The 16,192-nt window shown below is 43.8% G+C and overlaps 1 protein-coding gene and 1 pseudogene across 1 annotated transcript; both read right to left on the bottom strand.

The window, feature by feature from the left end:
* Nucleotides 1-703: 703 nt before the first annotated feature.
* On the bottom strand, nucleotides 704-1,675 carry LOC127044249 (olfactory receptor 52E2-like; annotated as a pseudogene).
* An 11,402-nt stretch (nucleotides 1,676-13,077) lies between these two features.
* On the bottom strand, nucleotides 13,078-14,016 carry LOC127044244 (olfactory receptor 52N4-like). Its single transcript, XM_050938842.1, has one exon. The coding sequence runs from the start codon at nucleotides 14,014-14,016 to the stop codon at nucleotides 13,078-13,080; it is 939 nt and encodes a 312-aa protein (XP_050794799.1).
* Nucleotides 14,017-16,192: the final 2,176 nt, after the last annotated feature.

The following is a 16,192-nucleotide window of genomic DNA, read 5'->3' as shown; positions in this document are numbered from 1 at the left end:
TGTGTTCTCTTTTATTAATTCATAGTGACCGAGTGCACACCCTATGGTTGTAATTGGCTTGAACACATTCTGGGGTACACACCCTCAAACCTAGGATAACACAGTCCAGTTTTCAAAAACACAAAGGTTCACAACTCTCACCAATAAGTTCTGGTAGAATGTCCTGAATTCCTGCAGCAGCGTTCCTGTATTAGCACTTTCCAACTGAAACATTTGGTTTATCCTCCAGGCTTCCTGAAGTATTGGACATATTAAATTCAGGTAAATTTTGATCACCGTATCATTGTACTTAGGATGAAGAAATTCAGTATTATAGTTGAATTCTTTCTTTTTTTTTTTTTTTTTTTTTGGCTATCAGAAAGCATTGCTTCAGTTCTCCAAACTGATCAAGAATGCTGTGCAAACAGGGTCTAATGGAAATCCACCTGGCTTCACAAAGTTGCAGTATCTTCTGGTGTCTGGAAGTCAAAGAAAGGGAAGGGGCAGGGTGTGTGGAGGTGAGGGCTGATGAGTGACACTGAAAGAGATTGGGTGATAGTCAGAAAGCAGGAACTCAACAACAGAGAGAGCAGTGCTTGGTGATGGAGTGATAAGGTGTTAGGTGTGAGGAGCTTTTAAGACTGTGAACTTAAGCAATGGTGAGCTCAACCAAACTTGGACGGACTGCCGTTGACTAATGAGGGGATATCCTTTATCCCGCTTGTCAGAGAGGTTCAGAGTCACTGGCCCCAGTTGATGACATTCCACAGAAGTATTTGCGCATTTTGTCACAAAGCTTTTTGGTTTTGACACCATAAACAATAGGGTTGAGCACTGGAAGAAGGAGGAAATACAGATTGGCCAAGATGATGTGTACGTAGGGAGCAATACCCTGACCAAATCGGTATGTCAGAGTGGAGAAAAGGAAGATAGGATAAGCCATCAGCATCACACAGGTGTGGGCTGTGCATGTGTTGAGGGCTTTCTGATGGGCTTTCCTGGAGGGTATTCTGAGGACAGCCCTGATTATCAGACCATAGGACAGGGCAATGAGTGTCAGGTCATACCCAAGGACTATAAATACTATCATCAAGCCTTATAACCTGTTCACTGTGATGTCCCCACATGACATCTTTGCCACAGCCATGTGGTCGCAGTACGTATGGGGGATAATGCGGTTGGCACAGAATGAATGCCTGCTCAGGAGCAGAGGCAGGGGCAGAACGAAGAGAACAGCTCTTGTCAAACACACTAGCCCTAGAGTAGCTATTCGTTCATTTGTGAAGATGGTGGCATATCTCAGAGGGTTACATATGGCAATATAGCGATCAAAGGCCATTGTCACGAGGATAGCTGAATGTGTCACAGAACCCGCGTGAAGGAAGAACATCTGGGTGAGGCAGCCACCCAAAGTAATTCCTTTCAAATTGAACCAAAATATACACAGTGCCTTTGGCACAATGGAAGTAGATGCACCAATTTCTGTGAGAGCCAGCATACAAAGCAGCAGGTACATTGGTTCATGTAGGGTCTGCTCTTTGCCTACAACAAACAGAACCATGAAATTTCCCAACAGGCCGATAACGTAGAATGTAGCGAAAGAGATGGAAATCCAGATGTGAGCAGCTTCCAGGCCGGGGATTCTTGTTAGGATGAATGATGAACGGTCAGAATCACTGAGATTGAAATCTGCCATGAGGTGATCTATGCATCGATTGAGCTCAGAAATGCTCAAGGTGTCTGTGAAGTAAGAGAAGCAGAGTGAGGGGGATTACACGCTTTATAATAAATAGCACAATAAATAATTTATAGTTATTAATACTCTGGAAAGAGTGGTGAACAATGAAATGCTAACATTTGCAGATGGCACCAGATTATTGACATCATAGTCAAGTCTAGAGAAGTCTTCAGATTGAGCTAACCAACCAAGGTGAATGGGCAGCATGATGGCAGATGAACTTCAATGTCAATAACTGCAACATGCACACCCACTGGAGGAAAAAGCTTGAATTCCTCAAATATCTAACAAGGTTCTAATTTAACTGTATGAACTGAGGACAGTGACCTGGGTGTCATGGTACACAGCTCTGTAAAACCCTGCTCACAGTGCATGTCAGAAACTAAGCAAAACATTGTAATCCAGGAGGAGTATGTTTGGAAATCATAAAGGAAATATAATGCCATGAGAGCAATCAACCAATACTTTACACCCCTCTGCTCTCCTCTTTGAAGTATGGGTCTCCCTCCTCACACAGGTTATTACAGAACTAGAGGGGTTCAGGCAAGGTCAACAAAAATGACTAAAGGCCTGGGAAAACTCTCCTTATGATATAGATTGGAAAGATTGGGATTGTTACCTTAACAAGGAGGTGTATTAGAGGGGCCTTGAGAAAAGTATATGAAATACTGACTCTTAGAGAGTAGATCAAGAATATGTTCTCCCTGTCTCATAACACAGTATCAAGAGGACATTAAATGAAACTGAAATGTGGAAAATTCAAAACGGATGAAAAAAAAATGCTTTCTTCTCTCAGTGCCTAATTAGGCTGAGGAACTTGTTGCCGCAAGAGGTATTTGAGGCCATGAGGCAAATGAGAAACTGGAGGGGTTTGGAGGTTTAGATGGATAGTGAGACTATCCAGTTACAATACTTACAGATAAATAAATATTTTGGAATGTCTATACACTGATGTGTTTCAGGGCACAAGCCAAGAGGTCGCTGTTAGGTGACACACTCAGGGATGGTTAGGTCATCCCTGAATCCACCTACTTCTTGGTTTCCTTCAATTTGTTCTGCAACATCTGGATATTTCAACATTGCCATTCCTATATTGAAAAGAGCCAAATTTTCCCCATGGAAGCAGTCATTTTAATGCTGGGCTATGACTTTCTGCTTAAGAGAATGGGTATGAAGGGCATAAGGGTCTTCGTATTTAGGGCTACAGGCCTGCACCTGTTACTTCCCATCTTCCTTGTGGTAAGACACTTTCATGCAGGCACCCAGCTTTGTCTGAGAGATAAGTTACAGATGTTACTTGACAAGTATAAGCAGAGGCATGTGACAACAACTCATCTGCTAACCACTCTCATGGCTGAATATCGATGAAGTTTGCAGATGACACAAAATTGTGGGATTGTAAATAATGAAGAGGACACGTCACTGATTCAGAGCAATCTCCGTTGGTTGGTAAACTGGGTCAAAGCAAACAATGTGAGTTCTAATATGACTATGTAGATATCTCTATCTAGGAACAAAGAATTCAGGCAATGCTTACACAATGGGGGACTACTGTGGAAAGTGCAATGACCATGAAGAAGATTTGGGGGCCAAGGAATAATTAGCTGCACATGAGCTCCCAGTGTGACCATGTGGTGAAAAAAGCCAGTGTGATTTTGGGCTGATAAGCAGGAAAATCTGAAGGAGAGGTAGAGAAGTAATTTTACCTCTGTGTTCAGCACTGGTGTGACTGCTGTTGGAATCCTGTATCTAGTTCTTGTGTCCACAATTAAAGATGGATGTTGATACGCTGAAGAGGTTTCAGAGAAGAATCAGACTTAGGAAAAGATTAGAAATATTGCCTTATAGCGATAGACTCAATGAGCTCAATCTATTTAATTAACAGTGATGGTAAAGAGGTGACTGGACAACAGTCTGTAACTAGGTACATGGGGAACCGATATTTGATAATAGGCTTTTCGACCTAGCATACAGAGGTGTAACACTATTCAATGGCTGGAAGTTGAAGGTAAAGAAATTCTGACTGGAAATATAGTGTACATTTTAAACTGGTGAGAATAATTAACCGCTGGAACAATTTACCAATGGTCTTCATGGATCCTTCATCACTGAGAATTTGTAAATCAAGAATGGGAGTTTATCTAAAAGTTCTTCTCTAGGAATAATATTGGGGAAATTCTCAGGCCTGTCTTGTAGAGACTAGATGATCACAATGGTCCCTTCTGGCCTTGTAATCTACGAACAAGTACCTACGAGTCAGCTAGAGATATTTTGCCTGCAAGCTTGTACCTGAGTTTACAGAAGGAAATTTTTTTTCTATTCATAACTGTGTTGAATTTAACCCTATGGGGAGAAATTCTCATGTGACTCTGGCACGCTGGAAATATTACGCCAAGTGGGTATTTTACGAGGCTGAGGGATCCCATGAGGCACTGCATGGATGAACATTTTAGGTGAGAAAAATAATGGTTTGACCCAATAAAATCTCTACACTGAGGAATGAGTGTACACCCCTGATTATTAATGAGAAACAGAGCTTATTAGCAAATGGTCCCAGAGCATCCTGGGTTAAATGTTTGTTTCCCAGTGGTCCACTGTTTCAGTCAGGTTCCAGTGACTCGTGCATGTGGCAGCTGTATTTATGTAGGCTCACATGTCGCAGAGTTGCCTGCTTTCATTACACTATATGCATACTTCTCTGCTTGCCAGTTGTTCCTATGTTGCAACCTTAAAGCGCCAGGTGGTGTGTATGAGTGTAACAAGAAAAGCCATAAAGATGCCTGCCTTGACATTTGCCACTTGTGTGTGAGATTTTTCACTGGTGAGACACAGCCAGTGATTACCACCCAGCCAAGGGAGCAGGTGTGGTAGGAGGCACCTCACCCCCTGCAGAGGAAGAGATGACGCGTCTTGGAATTTGTGAGAGCCAGAGATGACTGAGGAACATGCAAATGACACTGGTGACCAGCATGCTGTTGGAATCAGGGGAGTCTCGCATGGTGAAGGGGAAGACAAAAAAGGGGTCAGAGGATGATGGGAGATTGGGATGGGAGATGATGAGAGATTGGAACAGCTGAGGAGCAAAGTGTGATGGGTTTCCTCCAGGGTGCCACCTGATACTGGAATACCACAGATTCCTCTGACTCACCAGCCTGGGCTTCCCTCTCTCAATGTGCTGCTCTGACAGACTCTAGACTTTCTCCTGGTACTTCACCTCATCCAGCATTCATGCAGGCAGTGGTCCTGGGTCACCCCCAATGCCAAATCACCACTGGGAACCCCAGAGACCCCCCCCCAGTAGCAGCGGTCACACTTGACTCCCCCAACATAAGATGATACTCCAGGCCCCCCCCCCCAGCTATAGGGTAGTAGCTGTGCCCTACGGACTCCTCCAGAACACCAAAAATTTAGGCAGTGATACCTCGTACAAGTCATGGACTGGTCATGGGTCCATGAATTTATGTTTATTGCCCATGACCTGTCCATGTCTTTTACTAACAATGCCATTTATTAAATCTTAGCCTTACATACAGGCTGTCTGGAGCATTCTCGGGAAGGGTCACCAGGTGAGAGGTAAGTTTCTCCTGTGGCCTATTGTTTTCTTAATGGCTCATTGCCCTGAATAGTCCCTCCCCAAACATCTATCTAGACTGAAAGCAACATGCCAAGTGGGTGTTACCCACCTGTAACGACATATGAAATATAGATACACAGTCAGTATTTATAACTTCAGATGCAAAGAGGATCAATGTACACAAATAGGATAACCATATTCAGAAAATCATAACTTTTGCAATGGCTTCTTACAGGACTCATCCTGCATAAAATGTATCAGAATTATGCCACAATCACATCATACCAATATTGCTATGGAGAATATGGGGTGCAGAGTCAGGCAAAGCTCAGTCGTTCCTTTCACCAGTCAAATGCCTGAACTTACACAAGGAGAGACAGGAGTGCAGAACTGAGTTGGAAACAGACCTGAGTCAAGGTTGTGACACCCGGGCTGCAGTTCTGGGGCTTGCCAGAGCAAAGAGACCCTGAGACTGACCCAAGCCAACAATCACAAAGAAAAATTTAATTTCAACAGTGCTGCCCACTTGTCCCTCTATATGTTGCTCCTCGCCACCAGCACTGATATGCATTTAGAACTCCCTCTGCAAGAAAATCATTAAATTCCTTCAGTCTAACATTTAAAAGGTTAAAAATAAGCCCCAGTGCTGCTTGCCGCTACACCCCCTACCTGTCCCCACCACCTCCAGCGCTGCCCTCCTGTCTGTGAAAAGCCTGCTCCCTACTGCACAACCCACAGTGTTGACCACTTTTCCATGTAGGTCACCCGCCCCTATAAATTCTAGCCCTGCCACACAGTGATACCCTTCTCCCAGGACCAAAACCAGGTGCCAGACCACACCGCGACAGCTCACAGAAATATCTCCTCAGACTAGGCTGAATTCAGTATCTGTCTGCACCAGGGAAAAGGGACAGCTCAGCCTGAACTGATTTTCTGGGGGCAAAGGGAACCCCAGAGGCAGCTCAGCCTGTGCAGGGAAGGAGAGAGGAACAGACATGGCTGGAGGGAGAGAAGACGTGGAGACTAAAAGTAGGCAGTGTGAGTAACTCTGCCTCAAAATGACAGAAAGCATTAACATTGCATCCTGTTAGGAACCTGGACAGACCTTCCTGAGGCTGTGTTTCTGTGTTGGCAATTGCTGACGTTACCATGAGGCTGTAGTGGGATTGCTAACAGGTGGACAGATGGTCTAGATGGTGGATGGTGTTACAGACACCTGCTACTGTGTGGTCCATGTTATGTCACTGTCTGAAACACCCAGAAGGCCTCATTATTCCTCTTTCGTCTGTGCATTATGCAGGATGTTCATCCCCTGTTTCATCCAGTTTCAGGACTCCATGCCACTGTGACTTGGATACTGTATATTCCTCCGGCCCCCCGACCCCCAAACACACATAAACACTGTGTGTTCCTGGACCTCCCCCTATGAGATTTGTAGCAGCACCTGCTTTCCTCTAAGCCAGAAACATACTTTATTTTTAGTGGTTTATGGTGCTTCTTGTCTGCTCCAGAACCAGAGATGCAAGGGCACAGAGTGAGCAGACCACTCGCTCTCCCTGAGGATAATTGCTCTCCTAATTGTTTTAAACCTTTAAACCTCTGAGTTTGAAATTTCAGCAACTCTCCTCTTCTGTCAGTTCTTCTTTGATCCAAACGAGTTCCCTTATCCTCAGAGGCCATGCGACCACTCCAGTTGAAGTCACTGGAGGCTCATGGCCAGTGTAAATGTGGCCAATTATTTAAGCTCCTATATGTGGATTTAGGGTGAAACTCTGGCTGTGTTGGGAGTTTTGCCATTGATCTCAAAGGGATCAAGATTTTACTCTTAGTGTTTAACTTTTGGATCCCGGCTGCACAAATCACAGCTTTGGGTCCTGCTGCAGAGAGCGTTATTCTGTCAGAGTGCTGAGAGAGTCTGAAGGAAACACCCAGTTTATGTGGTGTTCTGAGACTGGGCATGAAAGTTTGTGATTCCAAAACACGTAGGCCCTGATTTTGCTCTCAGGAAGGCCCGTGGCAATCTGGAGTGACTCACTAATGGAAGAATATGAGAGCAGAATCTGGCCATTGTGTGACCCATTCTTGTTGTGAACCCTCTGGTAACGCAGATACCCACTGCAGAGGCTTTGATTGCACTTCCTAAAAGAGCAATGAAGTTGCTGAAATGGAAAAATTCAATGAACCATAGAAAAAACCTCTCAGCCCAAAAAAGGAAGCTACTGAGACAGATAGAAGAACACAGTAAGAGACAAGGAAATGATATTAAAAACAAATATTTGTCTAATCTATTTCCAATTCATTTGTAGTTCAAATGTTACCAACTAAACCCCTTGGTGTTTCTGAAAATACTAAACAGTTCAAGTCACCATGCTGGTGAATTCCTGCCCAGATGGTTCTTGATTTGAACCCTCGAACCCTTCCTGAGCCGTCAGCACTAATTTTAATCCAGAAAGAGGCTACTCACCGAACTCCCACTCAGCAGAGAGACGAAATGTTCTAACTGTGACAGGAATGTGGAGACTTAAGGATCAGTTTATGATTCTCACATGTCTGACACTCAGCATGCTGGGCAGCGACCTTTATGTTTTCCCTGTATGGTCCCTGCTGTTTCTCAGGTTGGCCAGGAGTCCCAAACAATTCCCTCAGCTCCGTGAGCAGTGGGAAGAGCAGAAAATACACCCTGGAGAACTTCAGCGTGAGAGCCTCCCCCAAGAGTGAAGAAATCATTAGCCAATGTTAGGGGGCTTATGCCTTCACACTCTCACTTCCCTGGTCCTTCTCACATGAATAGAGAGCATCAATACCCAAAGTCCAAAGACGCAAACAATTCGATGTTTATTGGGGTGAACTTCCAGCAAGCATGATTCCAGTTTCCTTCCTCAGTGTCCCCCATCCCAGCTCTGACACCAAAGAGCCTTGCCTGTGTCCCTGTTCCTGTTCCCATTCCCTGTTCCCATTTCCCCCTTTAGCAAAACATCATCCCAATTCCCCCATCCCCAGTCCCTGTTCCCAATCTCCCCTCCACTTTCTGATTGACTGCAGACTATATAGTAAAACCTGAATTTTGCTTAGCTATTCCTTAACCAATCATTTTACTGAAATTTAACTAACCAATCCTAACATATTGTAACATGGTTATTTAACCAATTATATTCCACCACCTTCATTGGTTTACACCCAGCAAAATTAATTATACAGCAGACAGAAACAATCACAGAACCAAACAGAGACCATGCAAATAAACATACAAAAAAAATACAGAAGTGAGTATCTTACAACTACATCTATACAGACATAAGGGTTTTCCAGCTGTGTCTATTGATAAGTGAGTTCTTACCAGACAGGATGCTATTAAACTAAGTTTCCTTTTACATCTTCTAGGTTCTACCCTTTCTCTGGAGGTGATAGGAATATCAGGACAGGATTGTATTTCTAATAGCCCAATAGCACCTTATTTCAATGTGACTAGTTTGGAATCTGAGGATGGGACCATACACTTCCCAGCTTACGGCTGCCTCTGCTGCTTAGCCAAAGAACCAGGCCTCAGACTGTCACAGTAAGAGAAGGACATTCCACAGAGAGTTATTTTGATTCTTTCCTTTATACCTCTATAACTAGCTAAATGATAAGAATACACTTAAATTCTTAAAGTCTAGGCCTTTGCAGACAGGCCTGAATATCTATATCCTAACAGCCAATAAGACGGGCTCAGATTGTCACGGCAAACTGAGCCTTGCAGACTGTTCAGCCTAGCAATTCACAATGGCTATTTTTTCTGTGTGTAATGTACTGTCATCTGCACTATGCATGGCTACGCTGTCACAAGATACAGAACCAAAAACCATTTTCAATTGATCGTAGCAGCGTACCACTGCATACTGCCCATGAATCTGTAATATCCAGTCCATTAGCCTCTGAAAATCACTGCCACACTCTTGAGGCCAAATGACTTGATAGTGAATTGATGTAAGGAGCCACTAGGAAAGGAACTGATAAGTACAATAATGCCACTATATAAATACCACACCATGGAAATTGCATGCAATTCTGTCCACCTAATTTTTAAAAAAAGGTATACTAGAAATGGAAAATTACAGAGAAGGGCCATAAAAAGGATTAGAGGTATGGTACAGCTTCCATCTGAGGAGAGATTAAAAAGACTGGAACTTTTCAGCTTGCAAAAGAGACAACTTACAGGGGATAAGATAGAGAGCTATAAAATCATGAATGGTGTGGAGAAAGTGAATACAGAAATCTTGTTTACTCCTTCACATAACACAAGAACCAAGGGTCACACAAGGAAATAGTATACACAACACACAGTCAACCTGTGGAACTCATTCCAGGAGATGTTGTGAATGCCAAAGGTATAACTGGGTTAAAAACACCAACTAGATACATTCATGGAGGCTAGGTCCATCAATGGCTGTTAGCCAAAATGTTCAGATATGCAACCCTGTGTTCGGGGAGTCCCCAGCTTCTGATGACCAGATGATGGGACTGGATGACAGGAGATGGATCCCTCTATAACAGTCCTGTTCTGTTCTTTCCTTCTGAACACCTGGCATTGGCCACTGTCAGAAGACAGGATACAGGACTAGATTGACATTGGTCTGACCCAGTCTGGCCATTCATATGTTCTTATCTGAGTCTCCTTTTTCTAATCTGGGTGCTTGACCTGATAGTCGATGGTGCCCACATGCCTCACTACTTCAGATAGTTCCTGTCATTGAACCAGTAATTTGAACAGGAAACTTGTCAATAACAATAACACTGAATCACCCATTTTGAACACTCATGTCTGGACCCCTTTGTTACAGGTCTTCTCTTGTACCCATTATGCATTTAGCAAAATTCTTCTAGCAAATGCTCACAAAATCTTGAGGTGCTTGCTTAATTTGAGAATGTATTGGACTATGTTCATTGCCTGGGGTCTTTGCTCCTCCAAGCAGGTCTGGAAAGCCTAAAGGCTGCCTCCCAGACAGCAGTTGAAAGGAAGAAAACTTGGAGGCTTGAAGCACTTTCCTGATAGCAAAAAGGAAGTGGGGGAAGAGTCGGTCTCAGCATTTGGAATTTGAGGATACAATCTTCTTTAAATTCGCCATCAAAGTTCTGTGAAATTCCTCTACAAACCCATAAATTCTTAATACCTTTACCTTCATTAGATTCTAAGTTCTTTCATTGATTGTAAAGAGAAGTTAGATCCTTGACCAATAAGGATTTCTTGGGGAATTAGCACCGGGGAGAGGAATTCCATAAGCTCATTTGTCTCATAGCTAGGGTGCTAGGTCTATGCCTAGCTGGCAATAAACCTGGCTGAGTGCCTTTGTCACCGAACTGTGCCTGTGGTCTTTCTTTATGAGTAACGTCATCGTCTGCTGAACTAGCAGGTTACCTTATTTGTGAATACTGATAACACTCGATCTCCAAGGACAGAAGCGCTGAGCAGCCTCAACAGCGCTACCGAGGCAACAACATGCCAGCTTTTAGCACTTAACGACAGCCAGCTGATACTCTGAGGCCAGTAATGAGCAACTCTACACTCTGGAGCAGGTTTGGCCACTGCCTCAGTCACTGGGGTTCCACCATTTCCCCATTCACTACAGCAAGTTGTTCCCAGGCATGGCTAAGGATGCGATTATGTCATGGAAGTCACAGATTTAGTGACTGTCAGAGATCTCAGTGACATTTTCCACTTCAGCTCTGGGGTGACGGAGACAGAGCTGTCAGCCAGAGGGAGTCCCCAAGTTCTTAGCTGCCATGGGTTGCCAAGGCTACAGCAGATCTCAGCAACCGCTGGTGCTGGGGGACCCGGAGCTCGAACTTACCATGTGTGGGGGGACCCAGAGCTCCAAGCTGCCACTGGCGGCGGGGGCTCTGGGGCTCTGTGACACGGGCTGCAGCAGGGGCTCTGGAATTCTGCGACACTGGGACTGCAGTGGGGACCACGGAGATCTGAGCTGTTGGTCTGCAGCAGGGGACACGTAGCTGTTAGCTGTGTTGGCAGTAGGTGCTAGACCTCCTCCGATCCTGAAGCCGTTCTTGGGCTCTCATCCTCCTGACTGGGCTTTAATTGCCCCATCAGTACCCTGCCCCATTTATTTTTAGTAAAAGTCACAAACAAGTAATGGGCTTACGTGTATTTCTGTTTATTGCCCTTGACATGTCCATGACTTTTCCAAAAATTAACTGTGACAAAATCTTAACCTTAGGCATGACTGATCATCTGGTCTCCCTGTATTTTCTGAACAAAATTTGGGTCATGGGTCAGGATAGACTCCTTGGGAGAACACATTCTTGATGCTGTCTAAGGCTGTGGTCAATGCAAGTCCACTGACTTGGCTGGAAGTGTCCTCCACAACATCAGCTTTTCCCTCCCCTGTTCCTATTAACTGCCATTTCTAGTCCTTTCTATTTTCCTCAATGGAGTGCGACTTCCACTTTTTAAAGGATGTTGTTTGCCTCTAACTGCTTCTTTTACTTTGTTGTTTAGCCACAGTGGCACTTTTTTGGTCCTCTACTATGTTTTCTTTCAATTTGGGGTTTACATTTAATGTGTTTTTATAAAGTTCTCATGCAGTCTTCGTAGAAGAATCTGAAATTGAATATGAATGTACCAAAAATGCTTTGCAACCACAAGAGGTATGTTTAGAAGTAACGGAGGAAAAATGTCATTTTCCTATTAATCCATTTGCAAATGAATATGTTTATGTGGGTCATAATTGTGTGTGCCTTAGAAGTTGGTATCTTCTGTTCATAATTAATTATGTGTACAATATAACCCACAATCCCCAGAAAAATACATGTTTTTGTCAACTTGTAGCCGTGAAGGGATGAGGTTGCCAGACTTCCACTGCATTAAAGCCAAAGGTCACTTAAAAACTGACCTAAAAGTAGCCTAATCAATTTCTTGAAGCATTTTTTTTAATTCAGTTTGGTCTATACACCAAATAACAAAAGGAAGGTTTTGTTAGATACCTAGTACAGATTTGATTAAAAACAAAACAAACAGACAAAAAAAACAGCTTCAAGCCCCAGCAGAAGATTGTCCACGTTAGCAACAAAGCTATCAAAGGATAATTAAATTCAAATTCAAAACCCCAGTACTGGTATTTGTTTCCTGACTGAGCATTGGCAGGTGTTTCAAACAAACTGCAGCAATTGGCATTGTGAAAGTAGCCCAAAAGCTCTGTAGCATAAAAACAACAAAAACATGATTATGGTATATATTTCTAATTGCATTCAGTGATGGTAGTCAATGTCCACATTTTGTGTTGAAGTAGTTTGTTACTGTTAGTCTTTAGTTGGTTTATCTGCTGGGTTTCCTGAAGGATTGGACATGAAAAAAAGATGCTCACTGGATCACTGTATATATGATAAAGAAATTCAGCATTGTAATTTCTTTCTTTTCTGTTTGGCAATCTGAACGTATACCTTCTGTTCATCAAACTGATCAGGAAACCTTTTCACACAGGTACTAAGGGGAATCTGCCTTATCTTCTGGTAGTCTAGGAGTTATACAAAGGCCGAGTGATATGGTGTGTGAGGCTGAGGGCTGATGAGTGACAATGAAAGAGGATGGGTGACGGTCAAAGAGAGGGAACATAGCAACAGAGAGCACAGCGCTTGTTGATGGAGTGATAAGACATTAGATGAGAGTAATTTCTCAGACTGCGAACTTCCAAAGTGCTGAGCTCAGCCAAACTGTGACAGGAAACCCTTGATTAATGAGGACCATCCTTTCACCCTCTTGTCGCACAGGTTGAAAGTCAGTGGCCTCTGGTGATCACCTTCTGCAAGTGTATTTGCCCACTTTATCACACAGCTCTTGGGTTTTGACCCCATAAATAATGGGGTTGAGCACAGGAGGAACAAGATTATAGAGGGCGGAGAAGATGATGAGACCATAGGAAGTGATGTCTCCAGTGAACCGGATTGCCAGGATGGTGAAGACAACGGGAGTATAAAATGTCACCAGTACGCAAATGTGGATTGTGCAGGTGTTGAGGGCTTTCTGGTGGGCTCTTTTGGAGGAGATTCTGAGGACGGCCCTAATGATGAGAGCATAGGACAGGGCAATGACCATCAGATCTGACCCCATGAGTAAAAGTGGTATCACTAAGGTGTATGTCCTGTTAAATGTGATATCTCCACACGATATCATTGCCAAAAGCATGTGCTCGCATTGTATTTGGGGGATAATGCGGTTGTCACAGAATGGCAGCCTGCTCAGTGTCAGGGGCAGGGGCACCATGAAAATTAAAGCTCTTACCAAACAAGCAAGCCCTAGCATAACTACTCGTGCATTGGTGAGGATGGTAGAGTATCTCAAAGGGTTACATATGGCAACATAGCGATCAATGGCCATTAGCATGAGAACACCAGACTGCACAAAATAAACTGAGTGAATGAAGAAAATCTGGGTGAGGCAGCCACCCATAGTAATGCCTTTCAGATTGAACCAAAATATACACAGAGCCTTTGGCATGACTGTACTAGACTTGGTGATGTCTGTGAGTGCTAGCATGCATATCAGCAGGTACATCGGCTTTTGCAGGGTCTCCTCTTTGCTTACAACAAATAGAACCATGAAATTTCCCAACAGGCAGAAAATGTAGGATGTAGAGTAAGGGATGGAAATCCAGATGTGGACATCTTCCATGCCAGGGACACCCATTAGGATGAATGTTGATGGGTCAGACTGGGTGAAGTTCAAAGCTGCCATGATGTCATCAATGTGTTGATCGAGCTTAGAAATGCTCAAGACACCTGTGAAGTGAGAGGAGCACAGTGAGAGAGATTACATGGTTTATAAAATAATTAGTAGGGTAAACATTTCATAGCTATTATCAATGTAGAAATGGGGGTGAGGAGAGAGGTGACAACATTTGAAGATGGCACCAAATTATTTAGGTCATAGTCAAGTACAGAGAAGTTCTCTGAGGGAGCTAACTCAACCATGTGAATGTGCAGCATGTTGGCAGATGAACTTTGATGGCAATAATTGCCTCGTGTATGCCCACTGGAGGGAAAAGCTTGAATTCCTCAAACACCTTACAAGGTTCTAATTTAAATGTATGCACTCAGGACAGGGAACTGGATGTCACGGTACACAGCTCTGTGAAACCCTGCTCATAGTGCAAGCACAGAGAGAAGCAAAGCAAAATTGGAATCCAGGACGAGTGTTATGGGATATCATACAGAAAATACAGTGTCATGAGATCGGTCAGTCAATGGTTCACCCTCCTCTGGACTCCTCTGTTTAGTACTGGGTACTTTTCTCATATAGAATATTGCAGAAATAGAGAGTTTCAGACCAGGGGAGCAAGAATGATCAAGGGCCTGGGGAAACACTCATATGGAGAGAGGTTGAAAAGACTGGGATTATTACCTTACAAACGAGATGAAGAAGAGGGGATATGAGAAAAGTCTGTAAAGTACTGATTGGTTGAGAGTAGATTGAGAATGTGATCTCTCGTCTCATTACACAAGTTTAAGAGGCCATTAGATTAAACTGAAATGGGGCAAATTCAAAACAGAGAAAAAAGAATGCTTTCTTCACTCTATTCCTAAATAGGCTGAGGAACTCATTGCCACAAGAGGTAGTTGAGGCCATTAGCTAAGCAAGAATCAGGAAGGGTTTGGACATTCACATGGAAAGAGAGATATCCAGTTACAGTAGTTGCAGCTAAATAAATATTTGGAAAGCCTATATGACAATGTGATTCAGAGCACAAGCCAATGTCTAGCTTTTAGGCATTGGAGTGACACCCTCCTGATTGTCAAGTCAACTCCACCATCTATCTACTGCTGAGTTTTTTACACATTCTCCTGCAACACCTGTGGCAGTCACTGTCACAGAGAGGACACTGGACTAGATAGATACACAAAGTAGTTCCTACATTGGAAAGGAGATAAGTTTTCCCCATGGAAACAGACATCATCATATAATCATAGACTATTACGGTTGGAAGAGACCTAAGGAGTTCATTGAGACCAATCCCCAGCTCAAAGCAGGGCTAACCCCAACTAAATCATTCCAGCCAGGGCTTTGTCAAGCCGGGTCTCAAAGACCACTAAGGATGGAGATTTCACCACCTCCCTAAGTAACCCATTCCAGTGCTTCACCATCCCCCTAGTGAAATAGCATTTACTAATATACAAGCTAGATCTCCCTGACTGCAATCTGAGACCATTGCTTCTTGTTCTGTCCTCTGCCACCACTGAGAACAGCCAAGCTCCATCCTCTTTGGACCCCACTTCAGGGAACTGAAGGCTGCCATCAAATCCCCCCTCACTCTTCTCTTCTACACACTAAATAATCCCAGTTCCCTCAGCCTCTCCCCCAAGTCATGTGCCTCAGCCCACAAATCATTTTCGTTGCCCTCCACAGGACTCTCTACAATTTGTCGACATCCCTTCTGTAGTAGAGGGACCAAAACTGGATGCAGTACTCGAGGTGTTGCCTCACCAGTGTTGAATAGAGGGAAATAATCACTTCCCACATTCTGCTGACAATGCTCCTACTAATACAGCCCAATATGCCATTGGCTGTCTTGGTAACTAGGGCACACTGCTGACTCATATCCAGCTTCTCATCCACTGTAATCCTCAAGTCCTTTCCTGCAGAACTGCTGTTTAGCGAGTTGGTCCCCAGCCTGTAGGAGTGCTTGGGATTCTTCTGTTCTAAGTGCAGGACTCTACATTTGTCCTTCTTGAACCTCATCAGATTTCTTTTGGCCCAATCCTCCAATTTGTCTAGGTCATTCTGAACCCTACCCCTACCCTCCATCTTATCTACCTCGCCCCCCATTTTAGTGTCACCTGCAAACTTGCTGAGGGTGCAATTAATCCCATCATCCAGATCATTAATGAAGATGCTGAACAAAACCGACCCCAGG

Source organism: Gopherus flavomarginatus, chromosome 1 (genome assembly GCF_025201925.1).
Source record: "Gopherus flavomarginatus isolate rGopFla2 chromosome 1, rGopFla2.mat.asm, whole genome shotgun sequence".
In the NCBI taxonomy this organism is placed as follows: domain Eukaryota; kingdom Metazoa; phylum Chordata; order Testudines; family Testudinidae; genus Gopherus; species Gopherus flavomarginatus.
This window is presented reverse-complemented; position numbering and strand designations above follow the sequence as displayed.